Raw genomic sequence first — 15,865 nt, forward strand, 5'->3', positions numbered from 1 at the left:
CTTCAATTAATGTCATTTCAGACATACGGTCAAGGCAAAAAGTAAGAAAATTGGACTGTGAATGGTTTCAGTGCCCAAAATTTCCGACGACCATATACGTTGGTTCTATGGGTGCTAGGGGTACTTGGCGGTACCATGAAGGCATCCGTATATAAGACATATCAGAAGAATTGGTCATTGACTGTAGTTGACTTGAAATAACCAATAATTCAAAAATATTCTGTAAAGCTGTTTTGCATATTTGAAAGGTATAATCTCAGTGCTGTTACAAATGAGACAGACAAGCAGTTTGTATATTGTAATATTAAAAATTAATTTGAAGGCTTATTTTGCACATTTGCTAAACGCATGAGATTGAGTTGTACAGTTTCCTTAACATGGACTAGCTTCCATTTGTTTGTTCTCTGTTACACTGTCCTGTGCTTTGTGCTTATTGTTTATGCTCAAATTCTCTAGTGTACTGTGCCAAAAGCAGCAAGTTGTTGGTTGCCTCCTAAAGCCATTAAGTTAATGAGATTCTCTCTTTTCAGGAGCGGAGCTGCTGGCGACAGACTTCCAGCCGGCGGATAACTATGCCGTCCTAGCTGGCTGCCTCCTGCTGGAGTACTGGCAAGAATCAGGTCCGAGCTGTATATGGGCTGATTATTATTGTATATGGAAACTTGTAAAGTTACCTTTTCGTAAAGTGTGATGTGTTCAAGGAGCCAACCTACATGTGAAGTGTACCTATACACATGTGTGCTAGTCGAGTGTCCATTGTGCACCTGCCAATGGAATGTTTTGCATGAGGGACTTGGAGCTCTCACTCAAATGGGCAATAAAAGGTTCACATTAGGAAAGCATCCTTGCCCTTTTCTGGCAGTTCACCTTTGTCTGCTTCCTTTTTTTTTTTTTTTTTTGACTGCTGCATTTCTATAAAGTCTCCTCTTAAATTTCTGCTTTGCATGACAGTTTGACAGTGTTGTAGTGTAGTAATGTGGTTATATACTGCCTGATGCAGGTGACTGCAGTCTGCTGCTGCGTCTTCTGGTCGCATTGGAGAAAGCCCTGCTCAACAGTCCTTCCTGCTTTCAGATCAAGCTACTCTTGCTCAAAATCTACGGCCGCATTGGTATGGGAGCCCCAACTGCTTCAAACATTGCTTTATTTGACGCTCTCCTCAGCAAGCAGCTAGTTTGCTGTTAATACCTTTATTTAACATACTTGTGTGTACAGTTGCTGACAAATAATGCAGACTCGACGGGGACCGCCAAACAGCCTGAATCATCAGGAGTCCAAAATACTTAATGCACCAGAAAATAAATGACTTTATTCCATAAGTGGAGAAAAAAGTGTGCCATATTCTCAGATTGTTACTTTTGTCAATACAGTAAAACCTCGTTAAACCGTACCCGCCTAAACAGTAGTTTCATTCTAAAGCAGTAAAGTCAAATCCCCGACTCTGCTGCCATTGAACATAATGAATTTTGTGTCCACATAAACCGTACCAGCTCATTGTGTATTTATTGGTTAACGCTAGTGGTTCCACTTACTGTTGCACAATCACGGTGATACATCGTGATGGTATGCGGCTAGGCTGCTGCAGCATCAAACGAAAATAACACTTTTGTCGCACAAGGTGAATAAATACTGCATGCCTTTTTACCCTTTAATCATGCTCCGAGTTCAATTTTTGACAGGTGAGTGGGTGATCCCACGCTATTTTGGTTAAGCGGTACTACCGTTCAGTACATACTTTTTCCGAGCTCCGGCCAAACACGGTTTAACAAGGTTTCACTGTACCTTCAATTTTACGTGACTAGTACAAAAAGCATCAGAATCTATGAGCCTGACTGTATTCCTTTTCGCACTTTGTCAGTAGTCAGAGCAACACCTCACCTGCATTATCAGTGTGATCAGTCAACCATGAAAGGCAGATGATAAGAACGAAACAAAACTGATGACAAATCTTGCTAATCACATATGCACCCTTAGCTTGACTTTTCCTGCAGTTTGAGTGTAGTTGGCAACTACTAGATCGACTAGGCTTCACTAGCTTCTGTCTTGAGAAGGTGCCAGTGACATGACCAATGATCATGCTGACGACTTATCAGTATAAAAATATTGCTATTTCTGCTCAACTCGGTGGCCAAATTAGCTCACGACCGTGCAGTTGGAGTCTGAATTATCGCATGATGCTCTGTAAGGCGTCCGAATTTTTGGTCGTCCTGATACATTCAGTCTACGAGGCCAGTGGCAGTTTCACTGAGCTGACCAAATAAGCATCTCAGAATTATCAGTCGGCGACTGTAGCTGTTACCGATGTTTGTTTCTGTTGTCATAGCTGTTTGTTGTGTTTTTCTTTTACCAGAGTTATATAGCCTATCTATTCATGTGCTCACTTCTGTCAGGGTTACCAAGAGACAGCTGGCAGTATTTCCTGATTAATATGAATCAGTAACACGAATCTTAAATGTGCTAGAATTGATGACAGGGAAAACAGAGGCTAGGTGGTGGTGATAATTTTTCCACATAGAAAAAAAAATTCAATGTGTGTTTGAGTGAGTAATTGGCATTGGCAACTTGGAACTGACTGTCATTGCCTGATGAAATGACGAATGATTTGAACCATCTGAAGATTAGATTTTAACAATATGCGCCTAGTGTGCTTGGTAACCTTCAACAGAAGGTCAGGACAGAAGGCACATTGGATTTCACTAATGTCAGTTTAATAAAATTAAGTTAACTGCGCATCCGCTTCGTTACCTGCAGCTATGTGCAGCTCTGCGTTTGGCTTGCACTTTGTGCTCTGCGCCGCTCTCAGCGTGTGTTCTCTCATGTGTCTCTTGTTGCAGGGTCTGCAGGCCCATGCCACCATTTTGCCGAGCTACTCGACATCAAGCACGTTCAGCATGACACGCTGGGGTGAGTGTGCGACCCGTGGGACCCTACTTGAAACGTAACCTGACTGTACTCATGTATGTACTGAATGTACTCATTGGGGTCAGTTGGCACATGCACTCTTAAAGGGACACTAAAGGTTACCAGAAACTCAAGTTAAAGTGGTAGAGCAATGTTCTAGAACGTCTAAGGTGTCAATATAATCGCGAACATAGCTTTAGTAACCGAGAAATTGAGGTAAATGCATGACACGATTTGAGACCCCCCAGCGACATTCCGGTACTAGCCCGATGACGAAAGGACTCCTCATAATTTGTGTTACTAATACTCAACTACTCGTATTAAAAATATCATTTCATTCGATTATAAGATGGAAAAATATGTTACTCGTCTATGTCTATTCGATTCTAAGAAAAAATGACATTTTGACGTTACCCTTCAGTAATATGGGTGTTCGAAAGGTTTCGTTTTCGCTCGACTCTGCGCCGCGCACGCTTTGGAGTTTCAGTAGTTTCGTTATCGCGTCGTGCTGTGAGGGTTCTGCTGGCTCGCGAAACTTTCATTTGGCACAAGCAGCGAGAATGCCACGTCCATGTGACGTCGTGGGAAGCCCTTGTTGCTTTCCCGCTCCGGAGAGCCGGTGTCGAGGCCGCCGTCGTAGTACGCAAGGACGCCGGCAGTGCGAGCCCTCAGCAGCAGGTCGCGCTCGTCGGTGCTCAAATCGCTGAAGTTGAGCCCACCATCGCGAGCCAATCTGTTGGTGTCAGGGTCCCTTGCGACGAGCGTCGAAGTTAGCGTCATAGAATGAAGTGCCAGCTTATGGGCGTCTTGCGCTGGAGTTTGAGGTATAGTAGCGGCGCCTGGTGGCGGTGCGGGAAACGACATCTGGGTCGTGCCAGCTTGGGTCGTATTGAGCCCTGGCTGTGGCGAAGCACGTTTCTAGGCCAAGTTTTGCGTCGATTCGCACATTTTTATGCCCTGTTGCGAGTGCGAAAAGGCTCGTCGCTTCTCATAGACCACGCTGACCACGCTGCGAGCTCGCCGCAGCCTATAGTTTAACGAAAACGGACTCTCCCTGTGCCGTGAGACGTAATGTGGGACGTAATTCGTTTCTCCTTCCGCTAGCCACCATACTCCCGCTTTCGCTCTGCTGTCGGCTCTGTCTTGGCTCTGTTTCGGGCCGCGCGTTCGCGTTTTGCGCAGAAAAGCCGTAGCGCCGTCTGCGGACGCCGTTCTACTCACCGATGGTGCAACGTCACTATGAGACCATGATGTCAGTACTCCTCAATCGGAGGGTGGGAGATTTGAACTGCACTAGAGGTACGCGGACGCTTCAGAACGCATTTTCTCTTAAAATAAGTCTCTCCTTGGCACGAAACAAGCGTTTCGAGGTTTCTGTGATGGTATTTCAACAGTCCACGTTGACTTAATAGTAAACTTTAGTGTCCCTTTAAGCAAAATTACACCCTTAGGGTCGTATCTTGCCACACAACAATAATCGTCATCTGTCTTGCCCGCATTTCCTTTCTTTAATGCTGCGAGCCCGGTACTTCCAAGTTACTAACGGCATGCGCGTCATCATCATGACAGAGCATTCTCGACAGGAAAGTAGCGAGCGCAGCGTTTTCAAAAAAGGAAGCGCAAGCAAGACAGATGTCGAATACTATTGTGTGGAAAATTTACAACCCAAAGGGTGTAAATATGTTTAAGAGTGTGTAGGTACAGTGAAACCTTGTTAAATTGGATAATTCAGATTCCCTTTGTGGTCCCGACAGCTGTGTGCATCATTTTAATGGCATCAAACTCTCGTTTGTTTGAATGTATTTGGCCACACACTGGTTAATTCAGACAACCCTCGATGTGTGGCGAGCATGATAAGGTGCAAACATGTGACGCGAAAGAAAATAGCAAGAGCGGCTCTAGCAACCAGCCAAAACAAAGCATCCTGTAATCGTGACGTCCACATTGCCCCAATCATCAGCGAAAACCAAATGGGAACGACACGAGCTCCAAAATGCTTCATGCCTATTTGTGCCCTTATAGCCTTTATTCTTGCATTTACTACTGTATGTGGCATCGTTTTGTCTGTGTGGCTTGAGAACCATGTCGCCACCATCCATGACTACGTTGTTAGTGACCGAGGTTTTGTCTGCAGAGGTTGCAGCGAACAGTAGTTTCGTTTTTGACTCGGGGCACGCATTGGCTGCATGCCTTCAGAGCTGCATAGTAACAATTCTCAAAAACGCATTGATAGTGACTGCGGTTTTGTCAGCAGCAGTTGCAGCGAGTAGTAGTTTTGTTTTGTCTCAGTGCAATTTGCACACAATGTTACAAACATGGCAGACGCCATCGAAGAGGAAGAGCAATTGTACCGCGATCTGCATGCTGGCATCAAACCAACTGGCAATGAGCGGATGATCTGTTGCTGACCAGCTCACTACAGAGAAAAAGCAAAACCATCAGACTATGCGCACGGTTATGAAGAACATGTCTGTTGAAAGCATGAGTCTTGCGCTGGGACTGCATTGCAAAAGAAGTCAAGAGATGATTACAATTGCTCTGACAAGTTGGCTGCTCTTGTGCAAAATAGAAACAGGATTTGCTCATTCATTCACTGAATAAAAGCGTGTTGATATCGTAAGCATTTGTTTGTTGTTCTCTTGATAGTCTCGATAATTTGACATTAGTCTAATTAGGACATTATTTTTTCAGTCCCAGTAAATTCAAATTAATAAGGTTTTACTGTCGTAAGAAATTATGCTTGGTTGTCTATAATATTGGAAACAGACTTATTAAAAGATTTCTTGGGGTAGTTATTGCAGCTCGGTCACGTTAGCTGGAGGCAAGGCCAATTTTAGTGATGTTAGCTGATTAACATAGTTTCACTAATTAACATTAGATGTGTTAAAGCACACGTCCCAACTTCAAATTTGAAAGGAAGCAGCAATAAAGTAATATCCATTTAGTAGAAATCCAGGGCTTAGCACGAGTTTCAAGAAATGTGTCCTCAAAAGCTGTCCCGAAATGCATCGCTGTTTCATTTAACAGTTATCAGCACTCTGGAAAATAGAGGGCTGGTAAGTGTTAAGCGGTGTCAAACTGATCACGGTTAATGTTGTCAAACAAATTCCGTTTTTCTGTGCTCACATGCAACTAGTAGTTTTAAATGTGATTCAAATGTCTTTCTTCAGGCAGAAAAATTCATGCAGCAAGAGGTTGAAGGGAAAGTTTCAACCAATAGATGCTGACTTGGATGGAATACTGGAATACTCTTATAAATACTACTCAGCTAAGTTGTGAATGAGAGCAGTCTAGGAACTACGTAGGTTCATATACCATGCTCAAAAAGTGGTGCAGGGCCCCTTTGATGTATTGCTGTCCTTACCTCTATCTGCCCAGCTACTTGGTCACACCTGTGTACCTGAAGGCAGGCCACTTCCAGGCAGCCAATGCCAACATGAACCTTTCACTAAAGCTCTTCACTGGAAACTACAAGGACGTGAGTGGTGACACCTGCTGATCATTCCTGCTTTTTCTGTTGTTGCAGTAAAGACAGTGCATTTGTGGACACATGGACGAACATCAAAACAGAAGTACAGTGGAACCCCGTTCATACGTTTTTCACCGGATCGGGGAAAAAAACGTAACAGCCGGAAAAATGCAACAGTGAGGAAAGCTCCGAAAATGAATGAAAAAAAGTGCAGCTTCAACTATAGACAATTTATTTCCACAGAGTGCGCTTAGGACCTAAAAAAAAGTCCAGAATTGTGGCTTGCCGTTTCTTTCGCTCGCTAGAAATCGCCACATGTTTCTCAATAGCCTGGAAGGCCGCATTGCTGTCAGCGTCGCTGTGAGGTGCGACGTACCTGCGGAGGAGGTCCAGAGCCGCGACGGCTTTTCCAAAGCTACGATTTGACAACTCCCCGGCATCATGCGGTTCGTGCATCGCAGTCTGTGACTTCAGTCGCGACCGAGATCCCAACGATCTCGGCGATGCTCTGACACTCTGACGTCACGACGACAACATCCACGGCGACGTAGTCGTCATATGTGACCGCCATTTTGGCTTTTGGCGAGTTTTAGCCGGGCTTGGCTATGGAGCTGGCTGCAAGAAGCCGCACGCCAATTCGATGGCGGCTTCTCGAACTGGCGTGTGCAGCCAGTTCCATAGCCAAGCCCGGCCAAAACTCGTCAAAAGCCAAAATGGCGGTTGGAGCGCGTTGCCTACTTTACCCCAGGCGGGTTCGGGGGGCTAAGTTGCGACGTATCATGCGGGAACATTTTCACAGCTACGACGTAACAGCGGGGTTCCTTATACATTGGATCCTATGGAAGCTATGCCGGGACCGCATGAAACGACGTAGCAGCCGGGAAAACGCAGCAGTGAGGAACGTAACAGCGGGGTTCTACTGTACTTTGTTGCTGATAAAAACAGATAAACACAAACACTCGTGTATATATATATATTTTTTTTTTGTCTATCTGTCCGGAAGTGCGGTGCCTTTACGACAATAATAGCCAACGAACTAGACCCCCTCAGTATCTCCCGTGCAAGTTTCTTCTCTGTCCTGTCGCATTGGCCATCTTTCACTTCCATCGTGAAGCATGGTGGCTTTAAGTCTCAGCAAAACTTTTTCACTGTGTTTTGTATTTTTGATTTGCCAGAGTCTAGTAATCTTCAAATAGCAGGCAAGTAAATCTCGTGCTAGAAGTTCAAATCACGTGTAATGTAAACAAGCTGTTCTGAATGATCCCAGATTCTCGTGGTACTTGTAGTTCGAGGAAGTAGCAGCTCACCCTTGTAACCTGTTTGCTCCATTCACTTCAGCCTCCATAAAGGTAGCAACCGGGTTTGTACAGGGGCGACAGACAGCATGAGTGGATGTGCACGAGCAAGCAAATTGCACTTGTCTTGGGCAAGTTAAACTTGCTGGGCATCGTAGCACAGCCAACCAGTTATATTGACTGCAGTGCCTTTTCATATTCAAGCTGTATAACAAGCCATGTTGATGCCACAGAGGATAGGCACGAATAAAACTTCAGTTCTGTCTCACACATGCAACAGTTATAAGCATACAGTCGGCGACCGATCACTCGGACACCAATAATTTGGACATGCTTGGCTATTCATACGACTTCGTGACACCGCCACAGACCCATACACTTATTTTAGAAGTACGACCAAAATTTTGTACACCTTACGGAGCGTCGTGCAATAATTTGAACTCCGACTGCATAGCCGTGTGCTAATTTGGCCACCAAGTTGAGCAGAAATAGCGGTATTTTTGTTTTGATATGTCGCAGGTATGGTCGTCTGCCATGTTGCTGGTGTCTTGAAACCAAAACTAGCCAAGTCTAGTTGATCTAGTAATCGTCAGCCACTTGCAAACCACAGGATAAGCCAAACCACTGAGTTGTAAAGGCTGCGTTTGCAATTTGCATGATTTTTCATGCTTTCCATTCTATTCTTATCATCCACCATTCATGGACGGCTGGTCCTGTTGATACTGCAGTCGACTCCCGATAATTTGAAGCCGCTTAATTGGAATTTTCGGTTAATTAGAAGTGAAGTGCTGGTCCCGTCAGTTTTGCATGTAATCCTATAGAAGAAATCGCTCAATAATTCGAAGTCCTCATCCAGTAATATTGTTTAATTGGAAGTTAATTTTCAGCCGGGATCCTCGAGGTGACCGTCATTCTTTGGTAGAATGTGCAATTTTTCAAGTATTGCAACAGTTCCGTGCTCCGCGTTGGTGCCATCGCCACCGCAGCCGCCCGCAACGCCATCCTTCTCGGAGCGGCGCGATTATTCATTGCTACGGCTGCCGTGGCCTCCGCGATCAACTCCAGCGGGAGGCGAAGCGGCTCCCGCCGGAGGCCACGCGCGGCTGCCGCGCGTGGCCGGAGCTGATCGCAGAGGCCACGCGGGTGCCATAGGTGCACGCAGCGCTGCATACTGGCAGTGGCGAGATTGTGCGAGATTAGTCTTGCAGCGTGCGCAGCGTTACGTCGAGGCGTGTGTTGGTCGAGCGCCTTTGTGCGGGAAGCTCGTAGGCTAGGTTGTTCCACGAGTGATTCGGAATTGACTGTACCTAGTCGCGCAGTTTATAGCCATGGCAAACCGTGACTCTTATAGCACGCTCGACCTGGCGACGAAAGTCTGAGGTTTTGAAGGAAGTTGAGAAGGGAGGTGCCGCCAAACAAGACATAGCGCGGAAGTACGGGATCAAGCCGAACACGCTCTCTAACTACATCAAGAACAAGCGCACAATAATGGATGCATTTGAGAACGACAAGTTCAAGACTTCTCGGAAGCGAATGCGCACTGGCGCTTACCCAGAGTTGGAGAAGGCTCTACTGGTTTGGATTAGGGAGGCCAGGAGCAACAAACTTCCTCTCAGCGGAGACATCGTTGCGATGAAAGCCCGAACGCTTGCAGCAATGTTGGGGATCGAGGACTTTGTTTCGTCAGATGGATGGCTGACGCGCTTTAAAGATCGCCATGACCTGGTTTTCAAGAGCGTGTGTGGTGAAAAGGCGTCCGTTAACCAGGAAACATGCGCCACGTGGAAGGACGGAAAGCTGCGTGAATATCTCGCCGAATACAGACCGGAAGACATCTTCAATGCAGATGAGACTGCACTCTTCTATCGGCTTCTACCAGAGAAGACCCTGACATTCAAGGACGACGACTGTGCTGGGGGCAAACGCAGCAAGGAGAGTGTCGGCGCTGATCGCGGCAAACATGACTGGCACGGAACGATGTCGGTTACTTGTGATCGGGAAAGCCGCGAAGCTGAGATGTTTTAAAGGCGTGAAGACGCTGCCTGTGGACTATGAGGTGAACAAAAAAGCGTGGATGGCGGCCAAAATCTTCAAGAGCTGGATAAGCAAATTGGACCGCAAGTTTGCTGCTTCGAACCGCAAGGTGTTGTTCCTTGTCGATCACTGCAGTGCTCACGTGAATGTGCCAGCCTTGAGTGCAATACGCCTCGCATTTTTGCCTGCAAACTCAATGGCTGTTTTGCAGCCATTGGACCAAGGCATCATTAAGAATGTTAAAGTCCTGTACAGGTGGCACCTCCTCGAGCGCATGATTTTGTGTATGGATAGCTCCACAAAGTACGAGGTGAGCCTGCTTAGTGCCATCCACATGTTGGCGCGAGCATGGGATCGTGTGAAGCAAGAAACAATCGCAAACTGCTTCAGGGCTTGCGGTTTTGTGGCAGCTTCTTCGGAGGATGCCTCTGAAATTTCAGCGGAGGAAGCGTCAACAAGCGAGCTTGACGGCACTGATTTTGGTGATGCTCTCGGGGACGTCAATTTTGAAGATTACGTCGCCGTAGACAAGGCGGTCGAAACGTGCGGTGCACTGACGGATAGCAAAATTGTAGAGATTATTCGGCCCCAGGAAGCGACCCAGGAAAGCGACGATGACGTTGAAGGCGAGCCGCAACCTAAGGCTGCCGATGTAGCTGCGGGCCTTGCTCTTGCGGAGCGCTTCTTTGCCGCTGAAGGTAACGCGGAAGAAGTGTTCCGCCACATCTACAGCCTGCAGAACTTGCTTTCAGCAGCGCGATTCGGCAAGAAGAAGCAAAGCAAGATGACCGACTATTTTTCTTAGAGAAAATACTCGATTTCGCCACAAATAAAGTGCTGTTTCTTGTGTTTTGTGCTTAATTGGAAGTTCATTTAATTCGAAGTTTTTTGCGGTCCCCGTGAACTTCGTATTAACAGGAGTCGACTGTATGGGCAGAATGTCGCTCTGACCATTGATGAGGCGAAAAAAACAAAATACAATGTCCGATTTTTCGGACTCTCTAGGGGCTGCGAAAACATCCGAAAAATTGGGCAATCCAGAGAATGAATGCATGACTATTACTGCCCCCAAGGGCTCAAATCAGCACACGTACATCCAAAATAGTTCTAAAGGCCTGCCAGTACACTAATGAGGTGTATCGGTGCTCGTACTGTGATAGGAGACGGCAAGTGCATACACGTATAATTAAAGAATACATACCATGTCCCCTGACAACTACCCCTTCCCACTCTTGATATGCTTCACTGTAACACTTTGCGTATGCTTTACCCCATAACATTGCTGTATTGAGGCGACGCTGACATTCGAGAACTGGGATTATGCAATGCATCATGCTTTCCGAGCTTCATAGTCATTGCTAACAGTGGCAAATTGTTTTGATGAAAAACACAGCACCAAAGCGCAAGAAGCTTGGCAGCGAACGTAGAAGTAGCTAGGCCTAACGTTGCCACTATGGTGGCTACACCTGCCAGCAGATCTGAGTGAGAGAGCACCAGTTCGAGGCGGCGAGATAATAAAAATGGTGGTGGTGGTGGCTTTGATTAATGCCCGTTCAGGCCTGTGGTTATGGAAAAAAGCCCAGAAAATCGGACGGCGTTTTTGCATCCGAAGTTTAAAATGTCTTTATACATTGACTTAATGGGGTACGTGGTGGCGCTGCAAAGGCGTCTGAATTATCAGGCACATTCGAAAAATCGAGCATCGGGAAGATCAGTAGTTGACTGTCTTATAGAAGGCGTGCATCGCTTGAAAATTACAGCCGCAGACTTATTTAGGGCAAAGGTAAGCATATGTGTGCACAGCAATGTGTCGACAAACTTGGGCTGTATACTCTGAAAATCACTTTTGGAGATGTTTTCACTTTTGTGATATTGACTAAGACCGGATGGTAGTGTTTGGCACTGGGCCAAGAATGCCATCGCTCGTATACGCCGATAGGTTTTGCGCTAGCCACATTACATTGAAGGTATTGCGAAAAGTGACGATTGGAGAATACCGTACACCTTCTTATTGCAAATATATGGACACTTCAGGCGCATTTTTGCCGTTGCCACGATGTTCCATATAAATTTCATGGGCAATACGTCGTCATCGTGCATCACTTGCTGTTTGTGCGAGTGAAGCCGACAATCGCGGCTCAATTTGGCGTGCGCAAAGAAAGTAAGTGGAGAGGAAACGGGCCATTTTCCGTCCCATAAAAGGCTGTGGGGATGGGAGGGAGGGGTGACATTGTGCTCTGGCAGCAGCTGCGCATGTTGCGACCAGACGCAAGGGGAACTGATAGATTGTGGCTCAGTCTCGCGTGCCGTATATGGAGGAAAGCGGGGAAGCGGTGCGCACTTTGCACGGTCGCACCCACCATATCTTGAAAGGGATCTGCAGACAGCTTACACCTTTGTGTGCGCTGTGTTCTAACCGCTGTTGCAATAAAGTGAAAGTCTGCACGAAGGTCGCTTCGCTCGCTGCTGCTGCCGCACTTCCTCACACCAGTGTTTGCTCACGCTTGCTCACACCAGTGGCTGCACTCATCGAGTGCGATGTGTTCATGTTTGTTTGTGCGTTCTGACACCATCCTTGTTAATTCAGTTTGTAAGCGAATGTTTCCAAGTTAGTACGTCTCATAAAACTACTCTCCTTACTTCTTATAGCTGTCTACTAATTTGCTATTGCAATGGATGCCTCGTCCTTTGGGCAAAACTGCAACATTTTTGGCCACTTGTGGAATAAAGCACTTATCCTTTGGTGAATCCGGTATTTGAGACTCCTGATTATTCAGACTTTTTGGCAGTCCTCGTCGAGTTCCAATTAGTGGTCAGTGACTTTACGGCATGCAGCGAGTGATGATAATGCAAAAAAAATAATGATAAGGTGTAGATGCGTACGATATTTCTTATGACATGGGGCTAGAAAGAGCACTAGAGTTCAGGTTTTTGAAGACCAGTACTTCGACAAAGCACAAGTATAAAGACATGCACATTGGACAATATACACAGTGTAAAATACTGACATAATGTAAACAAACACATTCACTGGAGTCCTCTTTTAAGATGACTGCAGATGAGTATCGTGTACTCTGTTATCTGCTTTCTGCCCAACTGAAAAAGGCAGAGCATGCTGGCAGGTGGAGCATCACTGCGAAAGAAATGTGTTGCAAAAGAAGTGTGTTGAAATGTGCGGTCTACTTGAGGCAGTTGCTCAGACAAATTTAGTACCGTATTTACTTGCATAAGGATCGCACTCACGTAATAATGGCACCCCTGAATTTTGTCATTAAAATTCAATTTTTTTCATTCCCGTGTAATGATCGCACCCCGAACTTGCCACAGTAATATGTCGTGTGCCAAGTCTAGCTAAAGATGATCGCGCTAACCATCTATCGAATGCTGTTGAATGGCACGCAAACGACTCTTCAAGACATAACAAGCAGTCTGCACGCACCAAGCATTCTTAAGCAGATGTCCCATTTCATTCCTTTCATCACTTCCCGCACTTCCGTGAAAGAAAAGCTACAACCAAACTTGCCTTGGCTCTATTATTTGTAGGCTTTATAATGGTTGTAGTCAACAACAATAACAAAGAAGGCTCCTTTCGATTCTTCTCGTCTGCACTCGTGAGCACGCAACAAATCGCGAGCGGCAACGATAGTAGCCACATTTACACTGATACGTTAGAAGTGTGCCCTATTCATATGCCGACGCTTGTAACACAGCTGAGATATTTGCCCACCCTTATCGGAAACGTGCCATATTAGGATAGTAGTGAAGACAAATGCCACAGTTTTCACAGCATGCCCACCATGTGTTTCTATGTCACTGGCCGCTAAGTGCACCCATCTCGGTTTCTGTGCCCTCAAAGTGGACATGGCTACGTTATTGCCGCAAACTTGTCGATATTAACAATATTATTCATTACTGATACGGAAGAAACTGTTTCAATGCACGTAATGTACTCACAAGAAGAAAAAAATATCGCCTTCGACGCATTCAGCTTGCTCCGCCAGCCGCTATTTTTGTTTTGGTGTCCCGCACTGTTACAGTGGCAGCCGCCTGTTTGTTGACCTGTTGTCATTCCGCAGCAAATTCAGGATGAAAAAAGAAATTATTTTTGCGGGAAATTTAACCCGTGTAATGATGGCACCCCTAAATTTGCGTAAATATTCTTGGACATAAAAGTGTGATCAATATGCAAGTAAATATGGTATAGAGCAGTTCTTAAGTAGTCCTGGGTATTGCAGGGCAACAAATTAAAGACCTATTAATTGCTTTTTTGTGTTGTTTCCATTGCAGACAACAGACTACCTCATTGCTTGCTATAAATATGGCTCCTTCACAAAGGTGAGTTGAACACTTGGCCTCACAAATGGCTCACAAATGGGGGCATTGCACAATTGGTCTTATGGTGGGCTTCCCAATTTGAGAACCTACAACAGGCAGCAAACGATGCCAAACCTGACAGTGCAATGGTGTCCGTTCTTTACTTTCGGCGCTCGACCTAGTCGAAACCTGCTGCGCTGACTGTGAACGGGGCCAAGTCACATGATGCACGATCCCCCCTTTTGTATGTCATGCAGATTATTAGCCTTAACAAGCTTGATGATAACCTACAGAAACCACCTGCCATAAAATAGAAAAGCCCTACTCTTTCCTGAAAGAAAATGGGATGCAAACTTTTCTAAGCAATAGAAGATATCCATTAATCACAGTGTGGCCCACAATTAAGCTGAGAACCTTACTGGTATTAAGGACAACATAACTTCGCTATTTCTTCAGGTTCATAAACAAAAAAGCTTTAGATTCTATTCAACAAATATTTCATTAATAAAAAAAAAGTTTTCCAGACCTTTATATGCAAACTGAGTTGTTATTGATGCTGGCAAACTAATTTTATACTAGCTTTAATAAGAGTAGACCATACCATACATCCCGATTACTAGGTACCTAGGTTACTGATAGCTTGATAGCTAGCAACATGCTAGTTACGTAATTTGAGTAGATTTCTGAGCTTGTGCACCACAGTGTTTTTTTCTTGCACAATATTTGTTACAGTGAAACTATGTGTTAAATTTTCCGATAGTTAACATTTGATACAGTATTCTGCTTTTTTTCTTGATTCAAATCTACATTCGATTCGAAATCTGCTACTACAGTAGAACCTCGTTGATACATTGACCTTACGTCAATTTTCCCGGCACTAACGTGAAAATGTTTCACATGATCTTGCGTGAAAAAGTCGGCACCCACTCAGTTTCTCATTTCGGTACCAGCAAATCTTCTCCGGGGTTTGTCACACGCGGCATTCACAACCATCACCGCCAGTCCTGTTGCAATAAGCATCTTCGCCTATCTGTTTCACAGCGTGTGGTGCTGTTGGAAGCATAGTGCACGCTTTTAATAGGCGATAACCCAAACAGGTCGCCGTTCCCTGCTGCAGACTGCGATTGTATACATTTTTCCCAACTGCTAGATCCCATGTGAACAAGAAAAGGCACGATGCGGGTGCGATCAAGAATAGTATATAGCTGCCCGTCTCGCATGAAAACGACAGTGCACACAGTTTCTTATTGCAGTATACCAGCAAATCTCCGCCCGGGTCGTTTCATGCCACATTCATAGCTATCGCCGCCAAACTTATTGCAATAAGCATCTTCACCTATCTGTTTTACAGTGTGTGGTGCGTAGTACCTTTGGTAGCGTACTGCATGCTTTACAAAGGCGATAATCCAACCGCACCGCCTTTTCCTGCTGCAGGTGGCAGCGCGAGGTGGACATCACGTTTCGCTTCGTTTCCTGTGGCCCTTTTAAAACACCACACAATAGGAACACAACAGAGCATGTCTCGTGCCACAACAATATGCGTGACGCTTCACATTACATATATGGAAATAGTTGAGTCTGTTAGATTTTTTTAGTCATGCTGTATCATACTTTTTCTAGTTAGTATGTTTTCTGTCGCTTTTATTTTTAATGGATGAACAAGGTTCTACCGTATTTAGTGTTTGTACATCTTTACTTCTAGGGTAGTTCTTGCAACAATGTGTTGTTTGAGAAATGCACCTCTAATTCACTGACTTAGAACGGAGGCCGATTCTGCCTAGTTACAAACCCTTAGCTCAGTAATCGCCATTACTGCTTTACTGACAACTTAAGCTTGGAGTTACCATAGACC

At 45.4% G+C, this 15,865-nt stretch overlaps 1 protein-coding gene across 1 annotated transcript in view; it reads left to right on the forward strand.

Annotated features, from left to right (window-relative positions):
• LOC142576457 (N-alpha-acetyltransferase 25, NatB auxiliary subunit-like) overlaps positions 1 to 15,865 on the forward strand; it is an 83,703-nt gene that overhangs the window by 39,792 nt on the left and 28,046 nt on the right. Inside the window, exons 12-16 of the mRNA XM_075686595.1 lie at positions 531 to 620; positions 1,001 to 1,111; positions 2,835 to 2,904; positions 6,280 to 6,379; positions 13,987 to 14,034. Coding sequence (XP_075542710.1) covers positions 531 to 620; positions 1,001 to 1,111; positions 2,835 to 2,904; positions 6,280 to 6,379; positions 13,987 to 14,034 — 419 coding nt within the window. The remainder of the gene's footprint in view (positions 1 to 530; positions 621 to 1,000; positions 1,112 to 2,834; positions 2,905 to 6,279; positions 6,380 to 13,986; positions 14,035 to 15,865) is intronic.

Source organism: Dermacentor variabilis, chromosome 3 (assembly GCF_050947875.1).
Source record: "Dermacentor variabilis isolate Ectoservices chromosome 3, ASM5094787v1, whole genome shotgun sequence".
In the NCBI taxonomy this organism is placed as follows: Eukaryota; Metazoa; Arthropoda; class Arachnida; order Ixodida; family Ixodidae; genus Dermacentor; species Dermacentor variabilis.